The following is a 27121-nucleotide window of genomic DNA, read 5'->3' on the forward strand; positions in this document are numbered from 1 at the left end:
AATAAATATAACAGAATTTGTTCCTTTAAAATCAGCAAAGTGGGAATTACTGATCAATTATCTTCAGAATTTGACGATAAATACACATCAATTCAAATTTTGAAAAAAAAAATAACATATTTTGAGATTCTTCGATATTTTCAATAAATATTTTGCGCTTTTCGCGATGTAACTCATACTTTTGTGAAGTTACCGTATTCAAAATATATATCCTAACCCATAAAAACAGAAATCTAGATAATTATACTTTTATATGAGTGTAATAATAAAACTATACATATACTTAAATCTGAAAGAATAATTCATATTGCTGCATGCGCATTGATAAAAATTTGCACATGAATTTAAAATTTTTATACTATAAGTTTGAACGAGTACACAATTTGGATTCACTATAAGATCCTCATTTCCATCATAAATACAATTGTAAAGTGTTAATGTTCCAGTATTGATTTGCGTTATCTTATTATCAATTAATATTGAATTAAAAACGAAATATGAACCTCTCATATAGACCATGAAAAGGTATTGGTTTTTATTCGATATAACATTGAGAAAGTAATAATTAATTTGTAAATTATTGTGACCAAGTAGAGCAGAACATGTATTATTGGTCAGTGTCCAATATGTTGAGTTTCCTCCAACTGAACTCCATCCAGAATGAAATAGAGGGTGTTCGGTGCATATCGAACTTGAAGAATTACAATTAGAAAAATATGCAGGTGTAATGTCAGTTAAAATGAAATAACTTGATGATATGCAGTTATGTAAACTTATTTCATTGTAATTATGAGAATTAGATTGTTTATTTTGATTGAAAGTCGCAATGATACTCTGATAAACTACTTGGCAACTGCAACAAGAAACATAATTTAATGATGCATTGTTTCCATAGTGAATAATGCATACTCCTCCAATACGAAATCCATCTCTAGGATAAGAATAATAATAATAAGATTTATAACAGTCATCAAAACTGCAATGGGAAACAAGTAGATTGGAGTCAATTCTTTCAATAAATATAGCAGTACTAGTCCCTTTAAAATCAGAAAAATGTGAATTACTAATCAATTAAATTCCTAAACACCTGACAAAATATTTGCATTCAAATGTAAAATTTTGTCATTTTTTGCTTATCATTTCAATTTTCGAAGGCAAAAGTATCACATCAAAAAAAGTGAAAATATATTGAAAAAAAAATACATATGATTTTACAAAAATACAAAATAATTCTAACATTTATTTCTTTGAAACATTACGCCTTGGTGTTACAGGTTTTGCTATTCTTGCTCCAGTTGCAGTAGTAGCTCTTCTTGAAGAAGAAGATGAAGTACTGTGAACTGATAAATCACTAGCATCACTTGCATTGCTTCTAGCGCTTCCTTGTTGGCTATTTTTAGAAGCATTGGAATGTGTAGAAAGATTTGACTTTTTACTACCCTTTGATGCATTTGATGCCATTGATGTTGCAGATCGAACAGAGTTCTGGGATGTTCCAGATCTTGCTGAATTCTGAGAAATTCCGGATCTTGCTGAATTCTGTGAGGAAGCACCACTTCTTATTGATGAAGCTGATGATGCAGGTCTGGAGTTAAGATTTGGCATAGTTATATTAGCTTTTGATGATGTTGGTTGTTGCATTTGTCTCATCGTTATTCCTGCTTGAGATAATGCCAGTCTTAACTTTGGTTCCATTTCTCTGTTGTTCTCTGCTAAAGTTGTTAATTCGCTGACAACGCCATCAATTGTTGTCCTTGCGAGTTTAAGTTCTATATCCATTTCCAGCAATGTTGCAGGGTAATTTGCATCAGCTGGAATATTTTCTGTTTTTCTATGTGCCTCGCGTGCTTTTGTTAAAGCAATATTAGCACGCTTTAGTTTCTCTTTGAGTTCATTATTTTCTGAAGATGTTTTATCAACAAATGGTTTCATTTTCTGGATTTCATTCTGTAAATTAGAAATTTTATCTTGTTGTTGTTGATATGCTTGATCCATTGCTTCGTGCTCTTCTCTGCGACGTCTAACATCTGCACGACGAGCGTTCAAACGCTGCTGAGCAAGTTTCTTTTGTTCTTCCAATGTCTTCTTTCTTTCCATGTCAGCATCGTTTTGGTCAATGGTTTTGAATCCTTCTCTGTATTTGGTGTTTTGTCCATTGATTTTGTTCATTGCCTTTTCAAGAGCACGAAGTTCTTTAACTGCTTTTGTGACTTCAGCTTCTAATTCATCACCTTTTCTAGAGACTTCTTCTCTTTCTCTGGCGAATTTGATAATATTTGTGGCTTGAGAAGGTTCTTCTTCTCCTTCTTTTTGGTATTTGCCCATCATAACTTTGAATTTTGCTTGTAAAGTTTCACTTCTCTTCTTTCTTTCTGATAACTCTGTAATTGCAAGATGCCTTGCTTCTTCTTCTATCTTAAGTTCTGTTCTTAATGCTGAAAGATGTGCATCGATTTCAAGAACTCTTTCTTGCATAGAAAGTTGGAGTTGTTGACGCCTATTTTCGAGAGAAATAAGCTCATCACTTTTGGCGGCAACTTGATCTGAAAGTTTCTCGACTTGAAGCCTTAACATGTTGATTTGGACAAGAACTGTTTCTTTCTGGCTTCGAGCTCTTGCTGTACTTTTATCTAATGACTCTTGATCCAAACGCAATTCATTCAATTTAGTTTCAAGATCGAGTTTCTGTTTCTCGGCGTTTTCTTTTCTTCGAGCTGTTTGTCTTAAATCTAAATCTAATCTGTGTAATTGTTGACCAAGCATCTTTTCAACGGACATCTTCTGTGAAAGAGTTTCTTGAAGTTGGTCGATTTTAGCTTGCAATTCTATCTTTTCTTCTTCTGTTCTGTCGCCTTCTATTCTCGAAATCTTTCTCTCCATTTGCTGAATCTGGAAATTTGAGTTGTATTTGAGTTCTTCTTGTTTCTGTGTTTCTCTATCGAATTCTTGAATCTTAAGTTGCAAGTTCTTAGCACGGCTTTGACTTCCTTGCATTTCTGCAAGAAGATTCTTTTCTCTCTTACGTTCTTCGTAAACAGCCTGTGATAATTTGTAGATTTGACCTTTTTCCGCTTCGATTTTCTTCATCAAATCTTTCAATGTATCATTTTCTTTCTTGAGAAATTCGTTCATGACATTTGTTTGTTGTTGAAGTTCCTCGGTTGAGTCTTTTTGTGTGTATAATGCGTCTTTCGTGAGTTTAAGTCGTTGTAAATAAGCTTCTTTTTTCTGAACTTCTAATCCGGTTTTTCTTTTGAATTCTTCGATCTCTTCTCTGATGGCGCGTTCATTACTTTCGGCTTTATCAAGCGCATGTCGCTGAGTTTCGACAGTTTCGCTGAATTCGAGTAGATTTGCATTATCAATTTCGAATTGTTTATGTTTTTGAGTAACTTGATGATCACCAATTGTTAGACGACGATCTAAAGCTTTATTATCTTGCTCTGCTTTCTCCAAATTCTTTTTCTCTTCGCGAACATTATTTGATATTCTGTCTGTTTCTCCTTTTCTAGAGTCGTATGCTTCTGTAGTCTTTTCGATAGCGACATTAAGAGATTGAAGTTGTTGAAGCGTATTTTCCCATTGAGATAAAAGCTGATTTCTTTCATCGTGTAATTTTCTGAATTGTTCTGCTGTCATATCTAATTCAATTTGAAGAGCACGAGTTTGGGTCACTTCTGCCTCAAGTTCTGCTCTCTTTTGCTCAACAATACCTTGAGATTTTTCGATTTCTAACAACATATTACGAATTTTGCCTTCATCTTCACGCTGATAACGTTGAAGGACAAGGAAATCTTCTTCCTTATCTCTTGCGGCTTGAATCCATTGCTGTAATTGTTCTTCATTTGCAGCGTATTCTTCTTTGAATGCTTCTATTCTTTGTTGTGATTTAAAAATTTTAGATTGAACTTCGCTATTTTTAGCTTGAACCTTTGTTGTTTCATCTTCTAGTTTTCTAACTTCGCTAACAATTTTTCCGTATTCTCTTTCACTTAATTGCTGTAAATGTTGCTCTTCTGTTGCTTGAGCTTCTTTTGCTGTAAGTAATTCTTGTGTTGATTTAACTTCTGTTGTTACACTTTGTAAGTGCTCGTTAAGAACGTTTAATCTATCTTGTAAATCTGTGCATTCATTTTTAACTTTAGCTAATTCTTCGTTCTTTGCAAGGATCCTCTTATGTAGTGCCCTGTTTTCCTTATTTGCAAAGGCAAACAGCTCATCATAAAGGTTAGTATAAGGATCCATTCAAAGTACGTTTATTCAGAAAAAAATTTGAATTGATATGAAGGAACTGTGCTATAAAAACCTTTCTGGAAAAATTCAAAAACATCATTAAGTATGGAATCCGAATTACTACTATTTTTGCCTGTTTGGGTTAATTTGAATGATACAATTTAATGATATCATTAGTTTTAATGTCATATTTTCGAATTTCGACTTAATTTAACAAAGAATTAGAGACTTTATGAATGACATTTGTTTCTTCACTAATAGTTAATCTCTCAACTTTCGATGATTGAAGTCATAAAAATCTGTTCAATTCGCTGTAACAATATAATATTTTGGATGAATTAATTTGATACACAGAACTTAGGAAATAAGAATCAGTTTAATATTTGTTAATCAATTCATCTGATGTATATCTTCTAGATGAAGCATGCATCAATGTATTGCTGCTTTCAAAATAGTATGTCACTACTTTTCCAGCACATCGATCTCTATTTTTAGGCCCTCTTGATCTTAAAATAGAGTCAATAAAGGATTAGACAGTATTCTGATATTTAATTACCTGAATTTTTCATTTTCTTGATTGTTTCTTCGTTGCAAATCTCAAAATAAATTTTTTAGATCAATGAGGTGAAAACAATATCTTCTTTCGCAAGAGAAAAAATGAATCGTCGTCTATAATTTAAAGTTTTTATTGCTAAGAATTTGTTTGAAAATATCAATCCCAAGTTTTTAGAAACTAGTTTGAGTTGATTTGATCGATTTCATTGAAATGTTTTGCATTGGAAACATGAGAAGTCAAGGCATTCAATAAACTTCTCATGCTTGAAAACATCTTTACAAAATTTCGGTTTTGTAGGTAATTTTTTAATATATTAAGAACGGGACTCCGAATTGTAAATTCAGTGCTTGAATAGCTGCATTGCGGATGTGCAGTGAAACGTTCTTAAAATACTCTCTATATCCAAGAAATTACAAATATTGTTTAATATAAAAACACAAATGTGTTTATGATTGATTCATATGGAATGATAAACTAAATTCAACTCATATATAATTATAAAAATGTGAATGTTCTTTCCATTTGAATGTTTCCTTTGATCTAAACAATGTTTACAAGCATATTTCATCTGCATATGTTTGAAAGATAAGATCAAGATCAAATAAAATCCTTATCTAATCCTTGTTAAAAAAAATATAAAAACTGCTCTCCATTGGACTTTAGAGAAAGGCAACAATCAAAATTGTTAAATATCTCCATTACTTGATTAAATATATAAGTGGATGCAATAATCTAACCCGATATTCTCTAAAAAATTTGTTTTGCTCGAAATTAGAATTCAATTATTCTAGTTTTATCCGTAAATAATAGAGAGACTAGTGCTAAATAAAGGACAAGAACGGAAATAATATTGGAACTATGTGTAAATATTTACAGTTGGTTTTATGAAATGTTACAGTTGGATTGAAAAATCGATGAAATTTTCATAGGATTTCAAAAGTCCAAAGACAATGAAAACAGTAATGAATGGATGTCGTTAATGTGTATATCCTTATTTCGCAAACAATCATTCCGAAATCCTAAATATTGTTATTCCGCAAAAGATGCCAAACAAATAAAAGTAGTAAAGTTATACCTTTCATTATATTTATAATATATTTTATCAATTAAGGCGAACATGTGATTTAAAATCGCCAAATCATCAGAATTTGAATCGAAATCAAAATTATATCCTTTCATTCTTAGAACAAAATCCAACTGCGTAAATATTTACATTTAATGCCATTTTAACGTTATGGAAGCATTCACTTTAATGGGGAGAAGCTTCCTAAACTTTTTAATCCCATAAATATGGTCATTATCTGGAATAAAGAGTTAAGCGTCATATGTCACTTTTTGTACTAAGGAAACATCGACTTTATGCGTTATGACTTTTCGATGAGGAAACAAGTGTTCACGTATTATAAACTTCCTTATTCCAATAAACCGACTCTAAACATAATTAATTCTAAGCATGATAATGGTCTCTTTTCTATGATAACCAAATCAATTTGGTTATCATAGTAAAGCACCAAAAACTGGAATAGGAATAACCGCACTTAAACAGGAATAGGCAGTGTGGAAACTAGAGAAGACTCAACTGATTTTTTAAGCAACTCTTCTTGCCGATTCAAATCTGCTTTGCTAATCATTGTATATTACTATATTCTGATTAGGATACTTTAACGCTTGATGCATGCACATCATTCTTTTAGCTGATTTCTAAAATACAATCTTCTATTAACTTTGAAATTTCTTCAAAAGTTATAGTAATTCCATAGTTCATTCGTAAAATGTTATTAAATAGCTCTGACTATTCCTTTGCACGCAAAATGAGGTAGTATTTTTTGAATTTTTTACTCAAAATAAAACAAAATCTACCCAATTTTATACCACTAAAGCCTATATTGACACACACATATATAAATCTCTATTGTTATAAGATAAATTTGAAAAAATAAATTTTTTTCCTAAAATGTAAAATTATACTTGTATTCAAAGAAAGTAGATCGTTTATAAGGAAGGTATTATATATTTGGGGAGAAAATCCCTTACAATATACAAAAATATGAAAGAATATTCAATCATCAGGAAAGAGCTTAGTACTAACCATTTGTGAGACGTTCATATAATATCTTTTTCCTTTTTGGGGTTTTTAATCGGATTATCCATTTCCCTGCATTGACTTTAATTCATTCTTGATGATCTGAGTATACATGATCATTATCGAACGTTTGCCATACTCTTCCACAGTTAATGATTGCTGAAAAATGAATAGTACTGAATAACAGCTGGAATTTCATAAGTATTTTGCGTATTTATACTGATTTAAACATGAAATACTCATACAAAATGCAAAGTTTTTAAAAACAATCAATAAAAGATTTTAAATTAGATAAAATATCATATGTCACTTCTTTTTTCATCTGGATAATAAAATTGATAAATTTTTTTCTAATTAAAGATAAAGATGCATTTATAGTAGTAGAAAATTAATTTCTAGACTAACGCTTGTTTATTGTCACCGTTTTAAGTCTAAATTTATAGGAAATGGTTATTTTATTATGCATTAAAAGTTCTTCTATAAAATTAACATTAAAATCATCTTTCGCCTAAGAGTAATAACAAGGTTATGCAAATTTTATTGAAAATAGTACGAGAATTTTGTTTGAAAATATAATATGGTTAAAAATAGGGAATGGATGTATGAATGTTCCATATTTATTTTATCCGAGTTGCTTCATGATTCCATATTGCCGATTCCTATTCCAGTTTTTGGTGCTTTACTATGATAACCAAATTGATTTGGTTATCATAGAAAAGAGACCATTATCATGCTTAGAATTAATTATGTTTAGAGTCGGTTTATTGGAATAAGGAAGTTTATAATACGTGAACACTTGTTTCCTCATCGAAAAGTCATAACGCATAAAGTCGATGTTTCCTTAGTACAAAAAGTGACATATGACGCTTAACTCTTTATTCCAGATAATGACCATATTTATGGGATTAAAAAGTTTAGGAAGCTTCTCCCCAATTATTGATGAGAAATCCAAATCAAAATATATAATTATAGATTTAAATTTGAAAACAAATCATGTGGATATTATAATATGGATTTTATTAATAAATCTACATCATAATAACAATTCTGTTCAGTTTCCAACGATTGTTTTTTCAAAAATCCGAAATTTAGAAAATTACTTTTAGAACATGTTGAGGTTTGTTGTAAGTATGATTATTTAAAGGATAAAAATCAGAGTTTTCAAGTTGATTCGTTTTCTTTGTTGTCACTCTCAAAGTAATTTTTTGATATGATTAAGCTCGTTTAGTATAATTATCGAATATATTATCATTTGGGCTTTGATATAAAAAATCGATCATTCTTTCAATTCGGGCTTTCAAATTTCCGATATTAAGAATTTTTCATGATATAACAATTAAGAATTAAATAGTGAGAAACTGCTCAAAATAATTGAATACTTTACAAATTAACTGATAGTTAAAAATTTGACCGACCATGGGACTTTTCTTGATGAAATAGCATATTTGCTGTATACAGAATAGGATTTTGAAGGTGGCATAATTAATTTTTATGAAATAGTTTGATCAAATATCAACAAAAAGTTTAATCGCATTTATTGTAATTTTATAATATACATGAATAAATGAAAAAACTGCGAAATTTTGTGAAATTTAAAATAAAGAGTAAAAATGAAAATCATTATGGATTAAGTATTTAGCATCGCCTGATATTTTTAAGACCTATCTCAGGAAATGTAAGAATGGATAAAACTATCGCTTTCAAATCTTTCGCAAGTGGAAGTAATTTTCGCACTGAACGACTTAATCAGCTTTCTATATGATTATGTTGATATAGTCATATGAAGTATACAGAAATGGCTGCTATTTTTTGTACTAACAACATATTCAGAGCTAATTCCTTTAAAAAATTAGGAATTTTTGATGAGTACAATAACCAATTGAGAATATGATAAGATTCACAGTGAAAATGTATATTAAAGAATTTCAAATTGAGCATTAATTCAATATTAGCGCTTTTTCTGATAATGTCACGGGTCATTGGAAAAATATTCTTCTATATCATGAGATATGTTTATATATCATAAAATCGATTTTGATTTTAATATATAGAATTAGATACTCACAACTTTTCTGAGACAAACGCTAATTTCTTATCAAAGTTCACAAAAATCATCACGGTGTTCAGAAAAAATATAAAATGCACTAATATCCAGAATCTTGTGTCTAGCAATATTACAAATTTTTCATATTTGGCAAGATTTTTTAATTCAAATTATTCAATTTGTTTAAGATTATTATCAACATTTATATATATAAGGAATACAATAGTTTTTACCGATTTTCATCAACTTGTAATAATCCTCTCAAATTTCTAAATAAATTCAATAAAAAACCCAATCATTTCTCATAACTCCTAATTTTTAATAAAGTGATTGTGATAAGGCATGCAATCACATTTTCACTAATAACTCACAGTTTATCGATTTTGATTGAGCTAAAATCATTCCATTCAAAAAAATTCAATTAAAATTGGGGTATGATTTTATCATATATCCCTGATTATTTTTCACCCAATTTGTCCCAAGACTTTCAATTTTTGAATGGATTTCAAATTTTCAATGAAATTCATAAATCATTTTTCCTAAATGGGTAAAGGCCGCAAGATGTTCCGCAAGAAAGCTTCATGGATCACATACCGTGAAAGCGTCGGTGAAGCCTTCTACCAACTTAACCAAAAGAGTGAACTTGTTAACAAGACAACTCAATGCATTCCCATATGATACATTTATGGCAAGTGAGCCAGAATCAGACGGAAAGAAGCTCGACTACACATCCATGAACCCAATCGATGTTGAAATGTTCACTGATATATTTGGTGGATCAGCTTCCGATTTCAACATTGGAGTTCCAAAATATGTTAATGAAGACTCATACTCTGCAAAGGGAATGAACTTCTGGGTATCTGGCTTCGAAATAGAGCCATTACTCTTCTTATAATTGTTTTTTAGTATATAAACAATATTACGCATAGTAGTTCTATCTTAATTAGCCGACTATTTTTCTCAAATTTGTAGAAAATGACACTCTTTTAAATTTTGTCTTTCGATTGCATTTATTGTAATTAACAATAATTTAAATTGAACTTGAGCAAAAATCCAAGTCTAATTTAATGCAAATTCGATTACTCTTTATAATATTAAATAATCTGGTGAATTGGATCTATTTTCTTATGACAAAATGTTTCGGCTATTAATTTTGTGTTTTCTATGCATATTTAAAGAAATTAATTCCTAAAATATGATTATTAGTAAATATTTTTGAAGGATATGAATCTCCATGACATGTATATTTATGATCTTAAATACGGAAAATTCCACAGAAATAACTCTATTGGGGCTGCACGCCGATAATACCGAGACTTTTTTTCGAAAATGATGATGATTTTTCAGTAACGTCAATTGTTATTGACGATGTTACATATACACTCATCTCTTCATATTATATTGTAGGAGTTAAAACTCCTTTTAGAACATGTGCTGATGTTGAAAGTAAAGTTATAAATTGCACCCTTCAACGACAAATTAATGGACTCCCTGTTAGAAAAGTTTCTTCGTATGCTTTCCAGTTCCATAAAGCACTACAATCTGTTTATATTCCAAATACGATTAATGAATTGGGTTTTGATTGTTTCGGATACATCTCAACTTTGATTGATGTCCAATTTGAGGAAAATTTCGATCATGCTCTTATATTTAACCAAGGAGTTTTCGTTAATGCGACAAGTTTGAGAACAATTCAAATTCCAGCTACTTCAATTCTTAATTATCATTATGTGTTCTATCACACTCATTTAAATATGCTGTTTTTCTGTGGGATCAATGATATTGATAGCTTAACTTTTACAAATGAGCCAGATACTATTGTGCTGAATCGATACTACAAAGGTAATACATTTGGAGGAATATCTACAATCTCTAAGATATTAGTTTGTGATACTCATGTCTGCAAATCAAGAAATAATTATTGTATATATAGAACTAGTTTGGCATTTTCCTATATATATGTTTTTGTATTATTGTGATTATATTTTAAAAATTAAAACATTATATTTTGTTACTTTTTGAAAGATTCTTTTTTCATTAGAAGATTAATTTAAGCTATATCATGAAAAAATACATCGTATCGTATATTGATTTAGGAGGATTCTAATAACATATAATTATTCTGAGAAATTTCCACTGGATGTTTCTCACCTGTTTTTGATGGATAAATCTTCACATGATATGTTATGGTAATTCATTGAGCAAATTCAAAGTCTCTCCTATAACGTTATAAAGATATGAAAATATTCCTTGTCTTTCAACATAATGCATTAAAAAGTCATAATTATGCGTGAACTGAGTCAATAAATTGTAAGTGATCTTTTGATATGAGTGGGATAATATGTTTATTTTTTGCAGTATGAGCAACAAAGATCGACATATTGAGCAGTTCTTTTTTCCTTAAATATTCGTTATTTTTCAACTAAACATATATAAACAAAGCATTTATTTATAAAAAAAATGCAATTACAAAACAAAATTAAAAAGTTAAAGCTTAATTACAACAACTTTTCCTGTTGCGAGGACAATTACAGCGCAATCGTATTTCTTAACGTAATAAAAAGAAACAATTCTATGTTTTGAAATATAAATGGTTCTTTTCTCCATAGATAAAGCATCAATCAAAATAATTTCATTTCCATCAGTTACGACAGCAGCAGTTTCTCTTCCATTCCAATCAGTGAAACTGTACAACGAAGTCACAATTGAATTAATGAAAAGAGAATTAATCAAACTTCCTTCAATAGTAAATGAAGAAATTCTGAAAGATGATGAAGAACCATCATTATCTTTCGACAAAACAATGACGAAATTCAAATGTGGAGTCATAGTAATCATATCCGGAATTCCCTGCATAGAAATGGAATTCATTATTACTCCACTTGATGAAAGAATTTGGACATAATTCTTAGATCCAATCAAAACAAAACAACCATCAATGTTTGTGCATAAACTACTACAAATACTTGCACAATAATAAGGAATTCGACTGACAAGTTTTCCATCATATAAAAAGTCAACTTGTGACCCGGAAATCGAATAATCCCATTTCCTTTTCGGAAAAGAATTCGATCTTTCAATCAATGAATTTTCAAAATCAATCATATAAACTCTGTTTCCTGTGACAATGTTTATTGTCTTATATCCGTAAATTGACACACTTTTTGATGGATCAATTTTTATCCTTCCTTCAAAATGGTTTATTGGTTTAACCGCTAACGGTTTTGACAAAATTTTATATTCAAAGATTTGAGATGAATTTACAATTGAAATGAATTCATTAATATCTTTGAATTTGTTTGTTATTTGGAGCATTTCAGTCAAAGAAAGTAAATCTTTGTTTTTCGTGGAAAATGTCAGATTTCCTTTCTTGTTTACAAACGGTTTTTCAACGATACCTTGTGTTACTCTCAAATTCCATAATAATTCACAATTTGTCAAATAATTCGATGTCCATTTCGACATGATTTTGTCTATGAATTTTTCACATGTTTTTTCACTTAAATTAGGTATTCTTTGTGTCACTTTTTCTATCGTCTGACGATCAACGATTAATTTTAGAAAAGCACCATTTTTGAAACTTATTGTCACGAAGTCATTGAAGACTTTGAAAACAGTTATTAATTTAATGACGAAATTTTTGAAATAATTTTCATCATTTGTTATAGAAATAAAAGAATCATTCATATACAATTTCACAGATATCTTTTTGTTTTTCTCGTCAAGAACAAAAACATCACCGATAAAATCTGACGGTTTTCCTATCATCGTGCCATGTGAAGTCAATTTCTCTATTTCAGAAATTTTGTAAAATTCTTTGAAATTTTCAAAAGGAGCACCTATAAAAGTAACACTTTTCATTTTCTGGTTGAATTCGTTTTCATAAATAACAGTCTTAGAATTCTTGATCACTTCACTTAACGATAGATTTTGGAACTTTTGGATATGAGTAAATTTAAGGTTAGTTTGTGAAGTGACTTCCAAAACCTTAAATAATTCTTCTGGTTTCGAAATTGCTTTGGTTGATTCGTCCATGAAATAAACATCAACTTTTTTGATTTCTTCAGCTAAATTGTCATCAGAAGAAATCTGACTATTTTTGAAAAATGTCAGATCTTTTATCGAAATCAGATTTGCAACAAATTCTCTGACGTTTTCCGGCCGTGATTTGATGTCCCAGTTCGTTTTACAGAAAAAGTGTTTTTTTGACAATTTTCTGAACGATAAAATATTTTTAAAACCGTTTTCTAATTCTTCTTCAAGTAAACATTGGATAAACCTTGATCTGAAGTATTCAGGATTGATACCTATTGCGGATCCAACAACACCAATCATTTCAAAAATGAAAATCCAGTTATTATCATCTGTTGTTGACAAAATTTTCAACATTTGGTCGGAAGTTTCGAAATTTTCCGAGAAAACAGATAAACAAATCCAAACTAGTTTCTTCAGATCAGAAACTTCTTCTTTGATGTTCTTCTTATTAAGTAAAAGTGATAAAAATTGAAAAGATTTTTTGGATCTAAACAACAAATAAAAAACAGCCCAATATGAATTTGATGAATCCAAAATTTCCAAAAATTCTTTTTCAGTAACATCTCTTTCAACGACATCTACTAAAAGATTCAAGAACTGGTCATCGTTTAACTGGAAATCTTCTGAAAACAATGTGAAAATGGAGTATTCCGAAATGATCGAACTTTTCAATGAAAACAAAGTTCTTAAAATTGACAAAAATTCATCTTTTTGGAAGAATTCTTTGTCTATTTTCTTGATACCGTTAAATGTCATCAAAATAAGCTGTGTTTGGTATTTTTTAAATTCAGGTGAAGTCAAAAGTGACACAACTCCTTTCAAACAGTCCAAATCAAATTTAAGATTTGTACAAATGTCTGTGAATATCTGTACATGACTAGATAAATCTTTTTCTTTGAATTTTTCAACGGTTTTCGTCAAAGAATATAAAAATAATTTGAATTGGAAAATGGTCGGATAAAATAATAAATAAGGAGGTATCAAATATTTTTGCCAATGTTTCAAGACCGACAAAAGGTCATTCTCATCATTACAAAGTAGCCAGACATCAATATTCAACAAAAATGAAACAATCATTTGTTGTTTCAATTTTTCATTTGTCAAATTTTGAAGCACGTTATAAGTTTGCATGTAAACTACAGAATTTATCCAATTCTTGTTTGTCATGTTCTGGAGTATGATAGAAAACATCTCGAAACCTCTTATATTTGCGAAATGTTTCTGTGCTTGGCTTGACGACAAAACAATTTCATACAAACATTGTAAAGAAATCGTGAAACATTTGATGTCGTTTGTTTTGTCGCAAGCAATGAACATTGGAAGGAAAACACAGGTGTCAACATTCTTGGAAAGAACGGAAACGAAACTACTCGGTTTAGTTATGTTCTTGTTTGACTTTGTAAATGAATACAAAAGTCTGTTTTTGTAATTCGAAGCGTTTTCCATGCCTGTTCCAAAGATCTGTTGAATGTCTGGTTCGTTTAATGGTTCGAACAAAAGAATAGGACCTAATGACGCTGGACAACTATGGACATTTCGGGTTTTTGCAAAAGAAAAAGTGACTTTTCCTTTGACCGAATTTTCGGTAGAAATCATAATCGCCGGCATTGATTGTCCGTTGATGTTTATTGTAACGAAAATGGACTCCGCGTCTATGTAATATGTCAACGCGTAGAAATACCATGCCTGCGATTGAAATTTCTGCCTTGCAGCTTCGATTCCTGCTTTTAAGTTGGTTCCCCATGAAATAAATGGAAGTTTGCCGCTGAAAAACAGGTCAAATAGATGGCCATTCATATCTCGTGCCTTTAATATGCTTGGAAATGACGTTTCCGCTGAATCATCTAAAAATATCCAAGTAATAAAAGTGAATCCGGCCTGGATATTGTCAACAGTGTGGGTAATGGAGTGTTGCCCGTCTACTGGGATGTATGTTAATGGAGTTCTTTTGTCATCTTGCAATAATGTAAACAAAATGTTGGCATTTTGCATGAAAACATCGATATCTGGAGTTACCAATAAAGATAAGAACGAATAAACTACACTAGCTGATGACTTTTCGCTAGAAATTTTCATTAAAATTTCAACTCCTTTTTTCACATCGATAGACTTCTTTTTTATTGATTCTAAGATAGCTATATCCAATTCTGCGGTCCTGCAAGCAAGTCTGTTCCTCTGACTATGATTTACAAGCATCAAAATAAAATCTAAAGAATCATCCTTCATAACTTCGAACAAAATCCTTACCGCTGAGTTGCATTTGGTCACTATTGGTTGGTCTACTGCTAAAACTTCCTTTTGGGCCATTAAACTCGCAAATGCAACGAATAATCTCGATTTATCTTCAATAAAAATCCTGTTTGAAGTATTTATCAGCATTTCTGATGATTGTGGAGATATTTGAGCTATACTTTCTGTACTTCTTATGTAAGTTAAAATTTCCAAAAAATATTTTTTGCAAAATTCATTGTTTTTGAGGTAATTGAAGAGCGTTGTGAACTGTTTATACAACATAAATACGAAACTCTCCTTCTGTGGATAGAATCTCATATAAGTTATCGCTAATTTGATTAATAATGTTGCGAAATCTATTGTATCTTCATTTTCATAGTCTTTTATATTGGCTTCGAATATCTCTGATATGGTTTCGAACAGTTCATCATCGTCAATTCGACCTTTATCCTTCAAATATAATTTAAATGTTTCTAAAATGAAATCGTTAACGCCAAACCCTACTAATAACTCAAGCAATGTGGTCATAAACCTCTTGTTGTTATAGAAATACGATGCGATCTCGTTTTTATTGCAAATCATCATAATATTGTAAATTAAATTGTTGAAATTATCAAGAGTATCGAGATTATAGAAACATATCAAAGCTTTTCTAAGTATATTAATCATTTTCTCGTCATTCTGGACCATTTCCCTGTGAATTGTAAATCTAGATACAGTTTCATTGAAAATTTCAGGGAAATGCATGAGTTTTCCTAGCAATTTATAGAACTCTAGGTGATGTAGTATCATGTGCTGTATGTATTCGTCTCTTGCAGTGTTCAACCAGTCGTTTTTGTGTTTCAACACTTGAAATGCAGGGTCGAACAAAGTTTTTCTGGGGAAAATCTTTTTGACTTGGACTCTGAATGGCTCTGGCAATGAATTGGCAACAGAAATGATGAACATTACTAAACCGATAATTTTATAATCTTTTTCTAAACGTAAATTAGTCTGTTGTGTCACTCTTTTCATAAATATATCAAAGAATGATGCATTATTCGCAAAAATAGAGACATAAATCTTAATTCCATTTTGAAATTCTTTTGGAATCAAAATTGAAGAATCTTGAGGTATCGGTAATGCTTCGTATGAGTATCTTTTGAATACTTTGTCTTTCTTGTCCCATTGTTTGATGTCTGTTGTTTTAATTGTTTCAATTTGAATGAAATTGTCTTTTATAAAGTCAACTGTAAATTTCGTTTGGTTTATTTTGTTAAATAAACTCGTAGTAATCGATCTGAAAACCTCATCGCCATATTGGTGACCTAATTCTTGTGATAAATTTTCAAATAACTTTAATGATGCTGGTTCTAGTTCGTAAAAGTAATTTATTAGTAAACAGACGATTTCGGTTGCATATTTGCTAGGAATGTTGAAGTTTGGACGATGTTCATAAATTTCATTTAATAAATTGAAAAATTGCAATTTCGCTTCTGGAACGATTTGTTGTAGAACGACTAGCTTCACATATTCAGCAATGTATCCGTATATTTTTTCCGAAATAATAGAGATTTCTACTAAAAATGTTGAAATCTGCTCAATATCAAATGCAATGTATTCAGGTTTCATTTTCATGTGTTGTTTGATGATATGGCAAAGAAATGTGTTCATTTTTTCGTTATTTTGAATTATCGTCAAAGCAATTAAAGCAGAAACCATCATTTCGTATTTGTCTGAATCGGTATCTGTCTCTGAAATAAGAAAATATGTTAGAAATGTCTTTAAAGCAAATGCATTAATACAATCGATCTGAAATTGCGTAGAACTATGGAGTGAAATATGTTTTTGTAGGGTATTGATTAGAGTATCAATATATTTTGGCCATTGCTCTAGCAAATTATGAAATAATTGATGGTCATTACGATGTGAAATGATATTTTGAATAATTTCGCTACTATAACTAGGAAATTGATTGAAATGTGGCAGCAAAGAACTTTCTGGATCTTCTTCAGCTTGCTGTGCTAGAGGTTTAGCATTCAATATCCAATTAAGTTGCTTATCTGTGATCATTGTATCAATAAAAAATAATGGATTTCACTTCAATAGATTATGTTATATTAGTGTAAGACAATTTTTAGTTTCCATTCCATTCAAGAAGCGAACAATGAAATTCAGAATTCTTTAGTATCAAAGAATTGTATTAATAATAGTAAATTCCACATGAGATGCACACTAATTATTTAATGACGAAATTAATATTTCAAATCAATTTCATTAATTTGAAATTTTAATTATTGATAAAATACAGTTAAGTAAGAATACAATGACTTTTAATGTGGAATGTAGATTTTGCAATTCATTAATTTATATCATTGATTAAATTTCAAAATATATTTTATTAAAAAATGATGAATTTAATCCCATCCAGGATTTTTAATGATTAATGACTTGTAATATCTTTGTTTTCAATATTATCAAACATCTTCTTCAATGTGAGAAAGAGTCCAAAATTCAATTTGCACGATTTGAAATCTCTCAAAATTTGTGAATTAATTCAAATAACAATTCTTAAAACTAATTGCAAAACAAATATTATTTAAAATTATGCAAAATTATTGCGACTATTTTTCAGGCTTTGATAATTATTTGAAAGTCTGACAACTGAAGTTCAAATTTGAATGTATTCTTTAAGTTAAAACCCAAATTTAAGTAAAAACTTATCTGCAATGTGTTACCGTCTCAATGAACAAAAATGGTTTAATCTCTTTCAAAAATATTCTATGAGCTTAAACAAAATTATCGATCAAAATAAATTTTTTGCATTTTTATAAAAGTATTAGAAACGTATGCTTATTGCAAATATCGATTTTTTACCAAGTTTAATTCGGAATAACCGCTATCAAACTTTACATGATATTTACAAATTATTTTTATCGGAAATAATTTAATCACTTCATTTTAGAATATGAGCAATCCACAAGAGGAAGAAATAATATATAACGCACAACCAGCAGATATCAATCTCACACCTTTGGACAAGCCAGGTGTAATCCGTGTTGGAGATCCCTATATCATGCCTTTAGATCATCCAATGCCTGTTGTTGTTTCATCCAATAATGATGAAGAATACCAAGTTCCAAAGATGAAGATTGGTTTCGGTCCCGAAGTCCAGCAAGGCAACCCACAATAAAATATATTTTACTTTTACTAAAACATACTTTGGCTTAATAAATTTATGTGATTTCTTACATAATTCATAATCTATTTAATATTTAATTATTAGAAATACAATTTTTTTGATTTTCTCCTCATTTGTGGTAAATGTGCTTTCAAATCTATAAAAATTGTCAAAAAATATTGTATCTTTGATGAATTTTCGAATATTATTATGTCTTATTGCAGACAAATTAAATTATTGAAATTGAATTAATGGGGAATTATCCAATTGCACTCATTGGATATGAGAAAAAGTAGTAAAAAAAGATATTCAATTAATTGTAAACCAACCAATCTAAATAAGCTATTTTACTATAATAGACTTACTTCTTCTTGGCAATCTTATCGGAGTAGAATGCTAATTCTTCACCTTCGAGGATATAACCATCAGCACGACCGCATTGGCCTGGGCGTGATGTGATAACAGCTAAAAGACGACCCTGATCGAATTCAGCAACGAGTTCTGGAGCAACAACACCACCATCCTTGTTAGCAGCCCAGCGCTGTGTCATCTTATCTGTAACCTTCTCTGGCTTGACATATTGGGACTTGCCAAGAGCCTTGCCGAACTGGCGTTCGTACCACTGCTTGAATGGAGCAGCATCGATGGAAACGACGGAGCCACGAGCAAGTGTGTTTGTGCGGACAAGATCGTTGTCAGCTGGGTGATATGTAACGTTAAGGATACGTGTCTTGCGTGTGCAGTTCTCAGAAGCCCAAGCGAATGTGCCTGTTTCGAGACGGAGAGCACGCATCTTGAGGTTGCCACCGCGTACACGGACGGCGTGGATTCTCTTCTCACCGATACGTGTCTGAGCAGATGGACGGCCGGCAAGGAAGTTACGTTTCTTACGCCATGCGACTTGGCGAGCGCCAGACTTTGTGTGCTTGAGGTCTCCCATACGAGTAATTCCCATTTTAGGAAAAGGCCGACCAAACCGAAAAAGCTTCTCAAAATTATTTCTTGAAAAATATTTTGTAAATTTACAATATTACTAAATTCATACTTAATTGGATTTTGATGTAAAACTCTGAATTTTGAATTATAAACTCCATTTATTATTTTTCGCCCCCTAATTATCATTTATGAAAACTTATACCTTTGACTTTTCTCGATTTAACAGACTGTATGTTGCAACTTTTATATTCGTGTTATGTCTGTTAATGGGTGTTAATGTCAATTTTGATCATTTTGATCGCTTAACTCAGCTTCCTGAAGATCGAAATGAAACATTTTTTATTAAGAATATAACAGTTACAAATAAGGATAATATTTTACATTTCTCGTTCAAAATTGATTATATATTTACAATCACATTCAAGCATTTCTTCGAACATCTTAAAATTGATATCATATCAGCACAAAATTCAGCAAATTATAATCAATACAATTTCCACAATCAGAGATCAACGAAAAACTATTACAATTTTTCAATAATATGTCCTTTTGAAGGAGATATTTTCATATCTCTCGCTTATTATTCAAAGCACTTTAGAAGTTTTAGTCTCAAAATCAACAACATCAGTACTAAAAGCCTTACATCCATTAATACAGCGTCAAATGAGCTTTCAAACTTTTGTTTCTCTGAAAACAAAGTTATTTACAATCACCCTGGTTCATTAGTATTAGCAGCATTCAGTAGTGTTACACAAGTTACAAGAATATCAAATTTCGATAATCCGAATTATACAATTGGAAAACAAACGATATTTGTGCCAAAAATTACATCAAAACCACTAGACGTACTCTTTAATGCTCTTTTACCTACATTTGATTATAGAATTCAAGTTCCAAATCAAAAATTTTACTTTTATGATAACTTTAACAATAAATATCTTAGAAAGCTGGTATCAATACTTCCTTCAATTGAAGTAATAGATGCAAAATCAGAGATTTGCTTTGAAACCGTCAAATTATTTTCATACGAAAATTACAACCTTTCAAGCTTCCAATCTCTATTAAATATATCAGAAAGTGGGCATCGTATGATAATTGGTGTTTCAGATTACTTCATGAAGCTGAAAAACTCTCAAGAGTACTTTGTATCAAAAAGTCAAGGAAAAGAAATCGTTTACATTTTCGATGAGATGGACATATCCTTCCTCATTGCATATTTGAAGGATGCAAGTGAATTTATTATATCTGATCAAAAACAAATCGTATTACTTTCTTGCATACCGAAATCATGTAAAGTTTATTACATCAAAAAGCCTCAAGAAGATGTAAATTGGATTTCCGAACTTTCAACAAGGTTTAACATTTCAATACAGATTATTAACACTTTTGAACAAACTCAGAATGATATTTATCTGCTGAATTGATGTACATCTTGAAATTGATTGAATTAGTTGTTAATTTATCGTAATTTTTTTGTTTGTAATTTAAATATACGGTTTAATAATAGATTTTTTTAATTTTGAATATGCTTTAAGTAATATTGTGTTATCGTAAGAGATTTACGTAATGTAGTGGCATTGTTTTGGAAAAGATTTAAAGAGTAATATTAGTTCAGTAATTATATACTAATTATAATAAGCTGATATGACTTAGAAGTCATTTCAATGTAAAATCTTTGTTGTACGCATTGTATGTTTGGAAAATAAAGAAAGTCGATATTGATATTTCGAATCTTCGATGTCTTATCTAATGAATGTTGTTGCGTAATGGCTACAGATATATCTCGTGCCTGTTTTCATTTTCTAAATTTTTCTTGTTTTGCAAAATACCAATAGGACTTTGTAGTTTTTGTTTTTGATTTTTATTATTTTGAATTTTTTTTGGAGGTGAGAAGTAAAAAATGATAATAAATCAAATTTATCGATTCAATCAAGCATTTTAAAATGATTTTAAAACGAACAAATTATATAATTTTAAATGTACTACTATATTTCATACAAATTTTATAATAATTCATCATATTTTTGATCTTGTATAAAGTTTTTGGAAGTTAATGAAGGCAGTGAGTTCATAATTGGAAAATACTTGAAAATGTATGTGCAAAATTCTTCTCCATTAAGATACAACGCTAATTTTATGTAGACGTCAAAAATAATAAATAGGTTTTCCTCATTGAATGGATGGAGACTATAAGGATGAACCTCCAACTCCACCCGATTTAAAAACCGATGATGAGGAAAGTAATGAACTTCTTGTATCCGATTTTGATACTGAAGAAGATTTAGAAATAATTTTTTCAAATACCATGGACGAACAACTATATTCTTTGGTTCAAATTATCAAATGCCTAGATGAACGTCTAACCAATCATCAAAACCTCGAAGATAATGAAATAGAATTAATCCTTCATATTGAACAGGATCAATCTCTTGAACTATCTCTATTTTCACTCGAAATACTCAATACATACTTATCGGATAACAAAAAAGAAACAAATCCATTCTTTTCAGATGAAATTTGTGATACATTACAGACAATAATAGAAAACTCCCATGAAATGGAGAAAATTTATGCTTCACTAAAGTGCGCAAATTCAATGACACAAGGACAAGGCCAAAATCATTTCAAATTGAATTTTGATTTTATTTTGTTAGTCGTTTCGCGCGGTTTTGAGATAGTTATGACTGAAGGATTAGACTATATACACAATGACAATATACAAATTTGCTGTTTATCAATACTTTCAAAATTAGCAAATATCCAATTTCCAAACGAAGCAGTTGAAGCATTTGGAACTAAAATAGTACCATATTTAAAGAATTGCCTTGACAATGATGCTACTTGTACCATCACAATCGAGTTAATTACAACATTAATTCAAAAAAATTTAATCAAATGGCTCAAATCTTTGATAATCCAGAGTTTCTTATAGATCTTAGTTCTCTTATTGATAGAAATGAGAAAGTGAATAGAGCCATCCTGAAATTGATTAAACTTCTCGTTGAAAAAGATCATTTAATTTCTCCATTCGTTTTAGACTCAGATTTCTTGACCAAATTTCTTGTTTATGATGACTCCAAGACCGATGATTACATGTGCTTAGTGTTTGACGTTCTAGGATACGTTGCAGAACGTTTTCATTTCATCAGATTAAATTTTGCAGACCAAAATCAAATTAACTCCTCAATTAACAATATCCGAGCATGTTGGAAGAATATCATTGAACTCGCATCAATAATGCTTGACACATCCATAGCAAAAATGAAAACAAATTTTTCAAAATTCTTTTGTAATTTTTTAGAAATAGGAAATGAAATCAGAGAATTACTGTTCGATGGAAACATGGGATTGGTTGAGAACCTAATAGATGCTGCAGAAGGGTCTGATGTCAATACAGCACTCAAGATTTTAGCTGAATTAAAAGCGTTGGCATCATTTAAATTCGATCCAATTTTTTTGGATGAAGGAATTCAGGAAAAAATAGATGATTTAGGGAAATTGTTTGATGATGATGACTCTATTTGGGATGCCATTGAGTCTCTTAAGTCTACTGTTCTTTCTTGGGATAATACCGAAGAGAAAAAATAGAAATATTTATGTTTTTATAGAATTTTGTTTGTATTTTAAATGTTATACTTATGCAACACATTATTTTCTTGTAAGTTAAGATCTTTGCTATTAAAAGACATCTCCACAAACTAGTAAAAACATGTCTTCTCTCAAATAATGAAAAATTGAATCCAAAAGATTCAAATTTTTCGTGCGAAAAATTAACATATTATAAGTTAAATTGAGTGCAAACACAAGAATGTTCCATGGGCCAAATTGAATACTTTACAAAAATCAACACAAAAATCATTAATGGACGCCCAAAGCTAGCTCAAACCCAATGAATTACTCGCGTCCAAATGGCTAAAAATGCTTCGAAACCTTAAATCCCTTTGAAGCCCTCGATTTAGAAGGATCCAATCTTCTTATCTTTAGATTATTAATTTCGATAGATTTAACGATATTCACCCATTCCCTTAGTCTGTAATAAACAGAAATTCATCAAAAGTGACAGCTCTCAATTTTTTGACATTTGTAAATTCTAAATTGAATGAGAAAAATGAAATAATACTAAGCATAATACAATATTCTAGATTTAATTATAATTAGGAAAAAGTTAGTTTTGAGAGTACTTTTCATAGGCATATAGAATGAAATCTTCTGAAAAATAATATCACATAAACTCATATTATTTTCTAATATATAACTATTTTATATAAAAATCAAATTCAATGATCTTAAAAGCGAAGGATAAACCTCAAAATTTACGAATATAATGAGTGGGAATATTTCATATGGTTTTATGATAGATAAGCATTATATTCCCACTCATTATATTCGTAAATTTTGAGGTTTATCCTTCGCTTTTAAGATCATTGAATTTGATTTTTATATAAAATAGTTATATATTAGAAAATAATATGAGTTTATGTGATATTATTTTTCAGAAGATTTTGTGTTCTTCTTCAAAATTTTATTTTTTTATTAAAAAGAATCTTTACAAAATATACATTTACTTAAATTAATATTTAAAAACGTGCTCTATCAAAAGTTCCAAAAATTCAATATTTTAGCTTTTCTGAGGTGTCACTTTTGATGAATTTCTGTTTACAACACCTTAGTCAAATACTAACGTTGTTACAGTATTAGTGTGAAAATTACCCTAATTTAATAAAAATTTCTTTATCTTTATTTTTAAAACGGATTTTTGTAAAGTATTCAATTTGGCCCATAATATTCTTGTAAAGGTAATCCCACGAAAAGTGACACCCTTCTTCTTTTTTCCTAGGGTTACTGATCGCTTCTTTTCTGCTCGTTATGGCAGAGATGAAAGAAATGATTGGTGGAGCCTAATTTATTACTCCAATTAGCAACTATCTTGTAGAGTATTCTTAGTTGTATTGTCAGTTATTCTCCAGCATTATGCAATTTAAAATCAACTTCGTTAATTTTAATTATATTGCAACTGTACTCCTATATGGAGATAACATCAAGATTGCACCTGCCAAAGCCCCATATTAAAAATCGAAATTTTGCATCTCGAAAATGCAACGACAGAATTCCTCGTAATTTTGAGTTCTTACGTCGCTTATGATATATATTCAAATAACTTGAATATAGAAAAAGTTACTAAAATTTGAGAAAATTATTGCAATAAGAAAAAAAAAGTCGGCTTTTAGATATAAATTACTTATAAATTACGATTACCTCTATGATGAGTGCACAGTACCGAATATAATTGTTTGATATTTCTGATTTTAATTTTATACATTTTGATTGGAATAGTCATAACTCAAATATAGACAATAGTTACTACAATTATGCGAATATAGTGCGTTTCCATTCATCTATTTACTTGTTGTTGTTGAAATAAAAACTTTATTATTTTACTATCTTAAAATAAGAATTTTGTTATGGAAATAATATTTCCAACAGCAATCATGACATTGAATCAACTATAGAATGAGTTTTTATCAAATATGATATCAAAATCAAAAATTAGATGTTTTTTATGAGTAAAAACGATTTCATTTGATGATTTGATTAATTATACAATACTTTGATTTTCCAAATTTTTTTCAAAATTGATTTTTTGAAGAGAAAAATCAAATTTTTGATTTTCATTTTTGTATTTTTGAATTTTTTTTGGAATTTTGAGTTGATCAATTAAGCAGAATGAGTAATGCGAATGCTTTTTATATATCACAGAGTGATGAGTTAAAGGCGAATTTTAAAAAATTATTTTAAATCACAAATATCTTTCTTATTATCCTTTTTTCTAAAAAGAATAGTACTAAGCATTGATAAAGCATGATCTGTATTAGTAAAATACTTGAATGAAAAGTGTAAAAGTAAAGTTTTTATTCAATTTTATATTAGATCTAAACAAAAAACTGCATCATATTAATATTCTAGTCGAGAGATGAGATTTTGTTCGTTTTTGTTAGAATTCAGTATACATTGTAATCTTGAATTTTATATATTACTTGAAATTATTAACAAATGTGATGTTTTGCTTCGATTTATGATTAATTTTATTAAAGTATCTCGACATGTATCTTGAACAAGATCGTTTCTTGAAGAACTCCAAGATTTTTAAGAGACTTCTTACGAAATTTGATAGATGATAAGAACCACCATTTACGCAAAATGGTTTATTAGAATATAAAATAATTCTGTAGTGATCCATTTTCATTATACTATTTTCAGTCAAATCCTCAAAAGTAACAATTCAAATCTATTATTTACCTGATAAACCGGATATTACATAATAAACTATAATCATGTAAGCTGGGAATAATATGGTTTTATTCAAAAGCTCCAATCATACTTAAATTTGAAATACATATAATGAATATTGATATTTACTTATATTTGAAATTAAATTTGATATATAAATCATAACATGATAATTAATTGATAAAAATTATTGAAATTAAAACGTAATTCACAAATCTTTTTATTCTTTTAGTAACTTTTCAAACTAAGATCATATCATTCATATTTGGGACCTACTGATTCTGTTTATCTTATTTATTTTGAAATCTGTCGTTTAGATCTTCGTGGGATCACCTTTATTCTTGTGTAAGCCCTCAAATTGATCAATCAAGAATTGTAATTTTGAGTCTTCGATTCAGTCTGTCTTGAATATTCAAAATTTTGTTGGTTTGAATGGTTCACAAAATTGAATTGGTAAAAAAGGTTTTAATTCACCTTTGACTAACATTTATGTTCATATATCATAATCAGCATATGGTGTGTCTTGTAATAAACAGAAATTCATCAAAAGTGACGGCTCTCAATTTTTTGACATTTGTAAATTCTAAATTGAATGAGAAAAATGAAATAATACTAAGCATAATACAATATTCTAGATTTAATTATAATTAGGAAAAAGTTAGTTTTGAGAGTACTTTTCATAGGCATATAGAATGAAATCTTCTGAAAAATAATATCACATAAACTCATATTATTTTCTAATATATAACTATTTTATATAAAAATCAAATTCAATGATCTTAAAAGCGAAGGATAAACCTCAAAATTTACGAATATAATGAGTGGGAATATAATGCTTATCTATCATAAAACCATATGAAATATCAATTTTTGCTTTACGCCTAATTTTTGACGACAATTAGCAAAAAATGTTAAATGTTAACACTCAGTCCATTTGAATATGAAAAATAAAATTGACTTTGATTAAATGTTTTTATTTATCATGCAATTCTTCTTGCGACCAAAGATTTGAATAAAAGTTCAAAAAATAAGATAGCTTAAAAAATAATATACGGTAGTGTTTACTAATAGATGAATAGTATATAAATTCTATTAAAATGGATTTGATCCAAAAAAATATAAAACCAAAAATAATTGTTATAATTTAAATGAAGAAGTAATTTAAAACAATTTTATTTATGATCAAATTTTATATATTTTTTTGGATCAAATCCATTTTAATAGAATTTATATACTATTCATCTATTAGTAAACACTACCGTATATTATTTTTTAAGCTATCTTATTTTTTGAAATTTTAGTCAAATCTTTGGTCGCAAGAAGAATTGCATGATAAATAAAAACATTTAATCAAAGTCAATTTTATTTTTCATATTCAAATGGACTGAGTGTTAACATTTAACATTTTTTGCTAATTGTCGTCAAAAATTAGGCGTAAAGCAAAAATTGATATTTCATATGGTTTTATGATAGATAAGCATTATATTCCCACTCATTATATTCGTAAATTTTGAGGTTTATCCTTCGCTTTTAAGATCATTGAATTTGATTTTT

At 29.4% G+C, this 27121-nt stretch overlaps 7 protein-coding genes across 7 annotated transcripts, besides 4 other annotated features; 4 read left to right on the forward strand and 3 right to left on the reverse strand.

The window, feature by feature from the left end:
• Positions 1-1214: 1214 nt before the first annotated feature.
• TVAGG3_0988950 (coiled-coil domain-containing protein 39 family) lies at positions 1215-4245 on the reverse strand (the record flags this gene model as incomplete). Its single annotated transcript, XM_001318530.1, has 1 exon — positions 1240-4245. The coding sequence occupies one exon, from the start codon at positions 4243-4245 to the stop codon at positions 1240-1242; it is 3006 nt and encodes a 1001-aa protein (XP_001318565.1).
• Positions 4246-6043: 1798 nt separating this feature from the next.
• Positions 6044-7803: a mobile genetic element.
• Positions 7804-9470: 1667 nt separating this feature from the next.
• Positions 9471-9831, forward strand: TVAGG3_0988970 (uncharacterized protein; the record flags this gene model as incomplete). The annotated part of the gene is made up of 1 exon (XM_001318531.1): positions 9602-9811. The coding sequence occupies one exon, from the start codon at positions 9602-9604 to the stop codon at positions 9809-9811; it is 210 nt and encodes a 69-aa protein (XP_001318566.1).
• A 1522-nt stretch (positions 9832-11353) lies between these two features.
• TVAGG3_0988980 (platelet formation protein family) lies at positions 11354-17235 on the reverse strand (the record flags this gene model as incomplete). Its single annotated transcript, XM_001318532.1, has 1 exon — positions 11404-17235. The coding sequence occupies one exon, from the start codon at positions 17233-17235 to the stop codon at positions 11404-11406; it is 5832 nt and encodes a 1943-aa protein (XP_001318567.1).
• An 895-nt stretch (positions 17236-18130) lies between these two features.
• TVAGG3_0988990 (uncharacterized protein) lies at positions 18131-18355 on the forward strand (the record flags this gene model as incomplete). Its single annotated transcript, XM_001318533.1, has 1 exon — positions 18131-18355. The coding sequence occupies one exon, from the start codon at positions 18131-18133 to the stop codon at positions 18353-18355; it is 225 nt and encodes a 74-aa protein (XP_001318568.1).
• A 305-nt stretch (positions 18356-18660) lies between these two features.
• Positions 18661-19314, reverse strand: TVAGG3_0989000 (Chain I 40s Ribosomal Protein S8; the record flags this gene model as incomplete). The annotated part of the gene is made up of 1 exon (XM_001318534.1): positions 18705-19298. The coding sequence occupies one exon, from the start codon at positions 19296-19298 to the stop codon at positions 18705-18707; it is 594 nt and encodes a 197-aa protein (XP_001318569.1).
• A 2141-nt stretch (positions 19315-21455) lies between these two features.
• On the forward strand, positions 21456-22211 carry TVAGG3_0989010 (armadillo (ARM) repeat-containing protein family; the record flags this gene model as incomplete). The annotated part of the gene is made up of 1 exon (XM_001318535.1): positions 21456-22211. The coding sequence occupies one exon, from the start codon at positions 21456-21458 to the stop codon at positions 22209-22211; it is 756 nt and encodes a 251-aa protein (XP_001318570.1).
• Positions 22212-22540: 329 nt separating this feature from the next.
• Positions 22541-22867, forward strand: TVAGG3_0989020 (uncharacterized protein; the record flags this gene model as incomplete). The annotated part of the gene is made up of 1 exon (XM_001318536.1): positions 22541-22867. One exon carries the CDS (start codon positions 22541-22543, stop codon positions 22865-22867), a length of 327 nt encoding a protein of 108 aa, XP_001318571.1.
• Positions 22868-23312: 445 nt separating this feature from the next.
• Positions 23313-23349: a mobile genetic element.
• Positions 23350-23905: 556 nt separating this feature from the next.
• Positions 23906-23943: a mobile genetic element.
• A 2150-nt stretch (positions 23944-26093) lies between these two features.
• Positions 26094-26130: a mobile genetic element.
• Positions 26131-27121: the final 991 nt, after the last annotated feature.

The sequence above is a fragment of the Trichomonas vaginalis genome, chromosome I (assembly GCF_026262505.1).
Source record: "Trichomonas vaginalis G3 chromosome I, whole genome shotgun sequence".
NCBI lineage: Eukaryota > Parabasalia > Trichomonadida > Trichomonadidae > Trichomonas > Trichomonas vaginalis.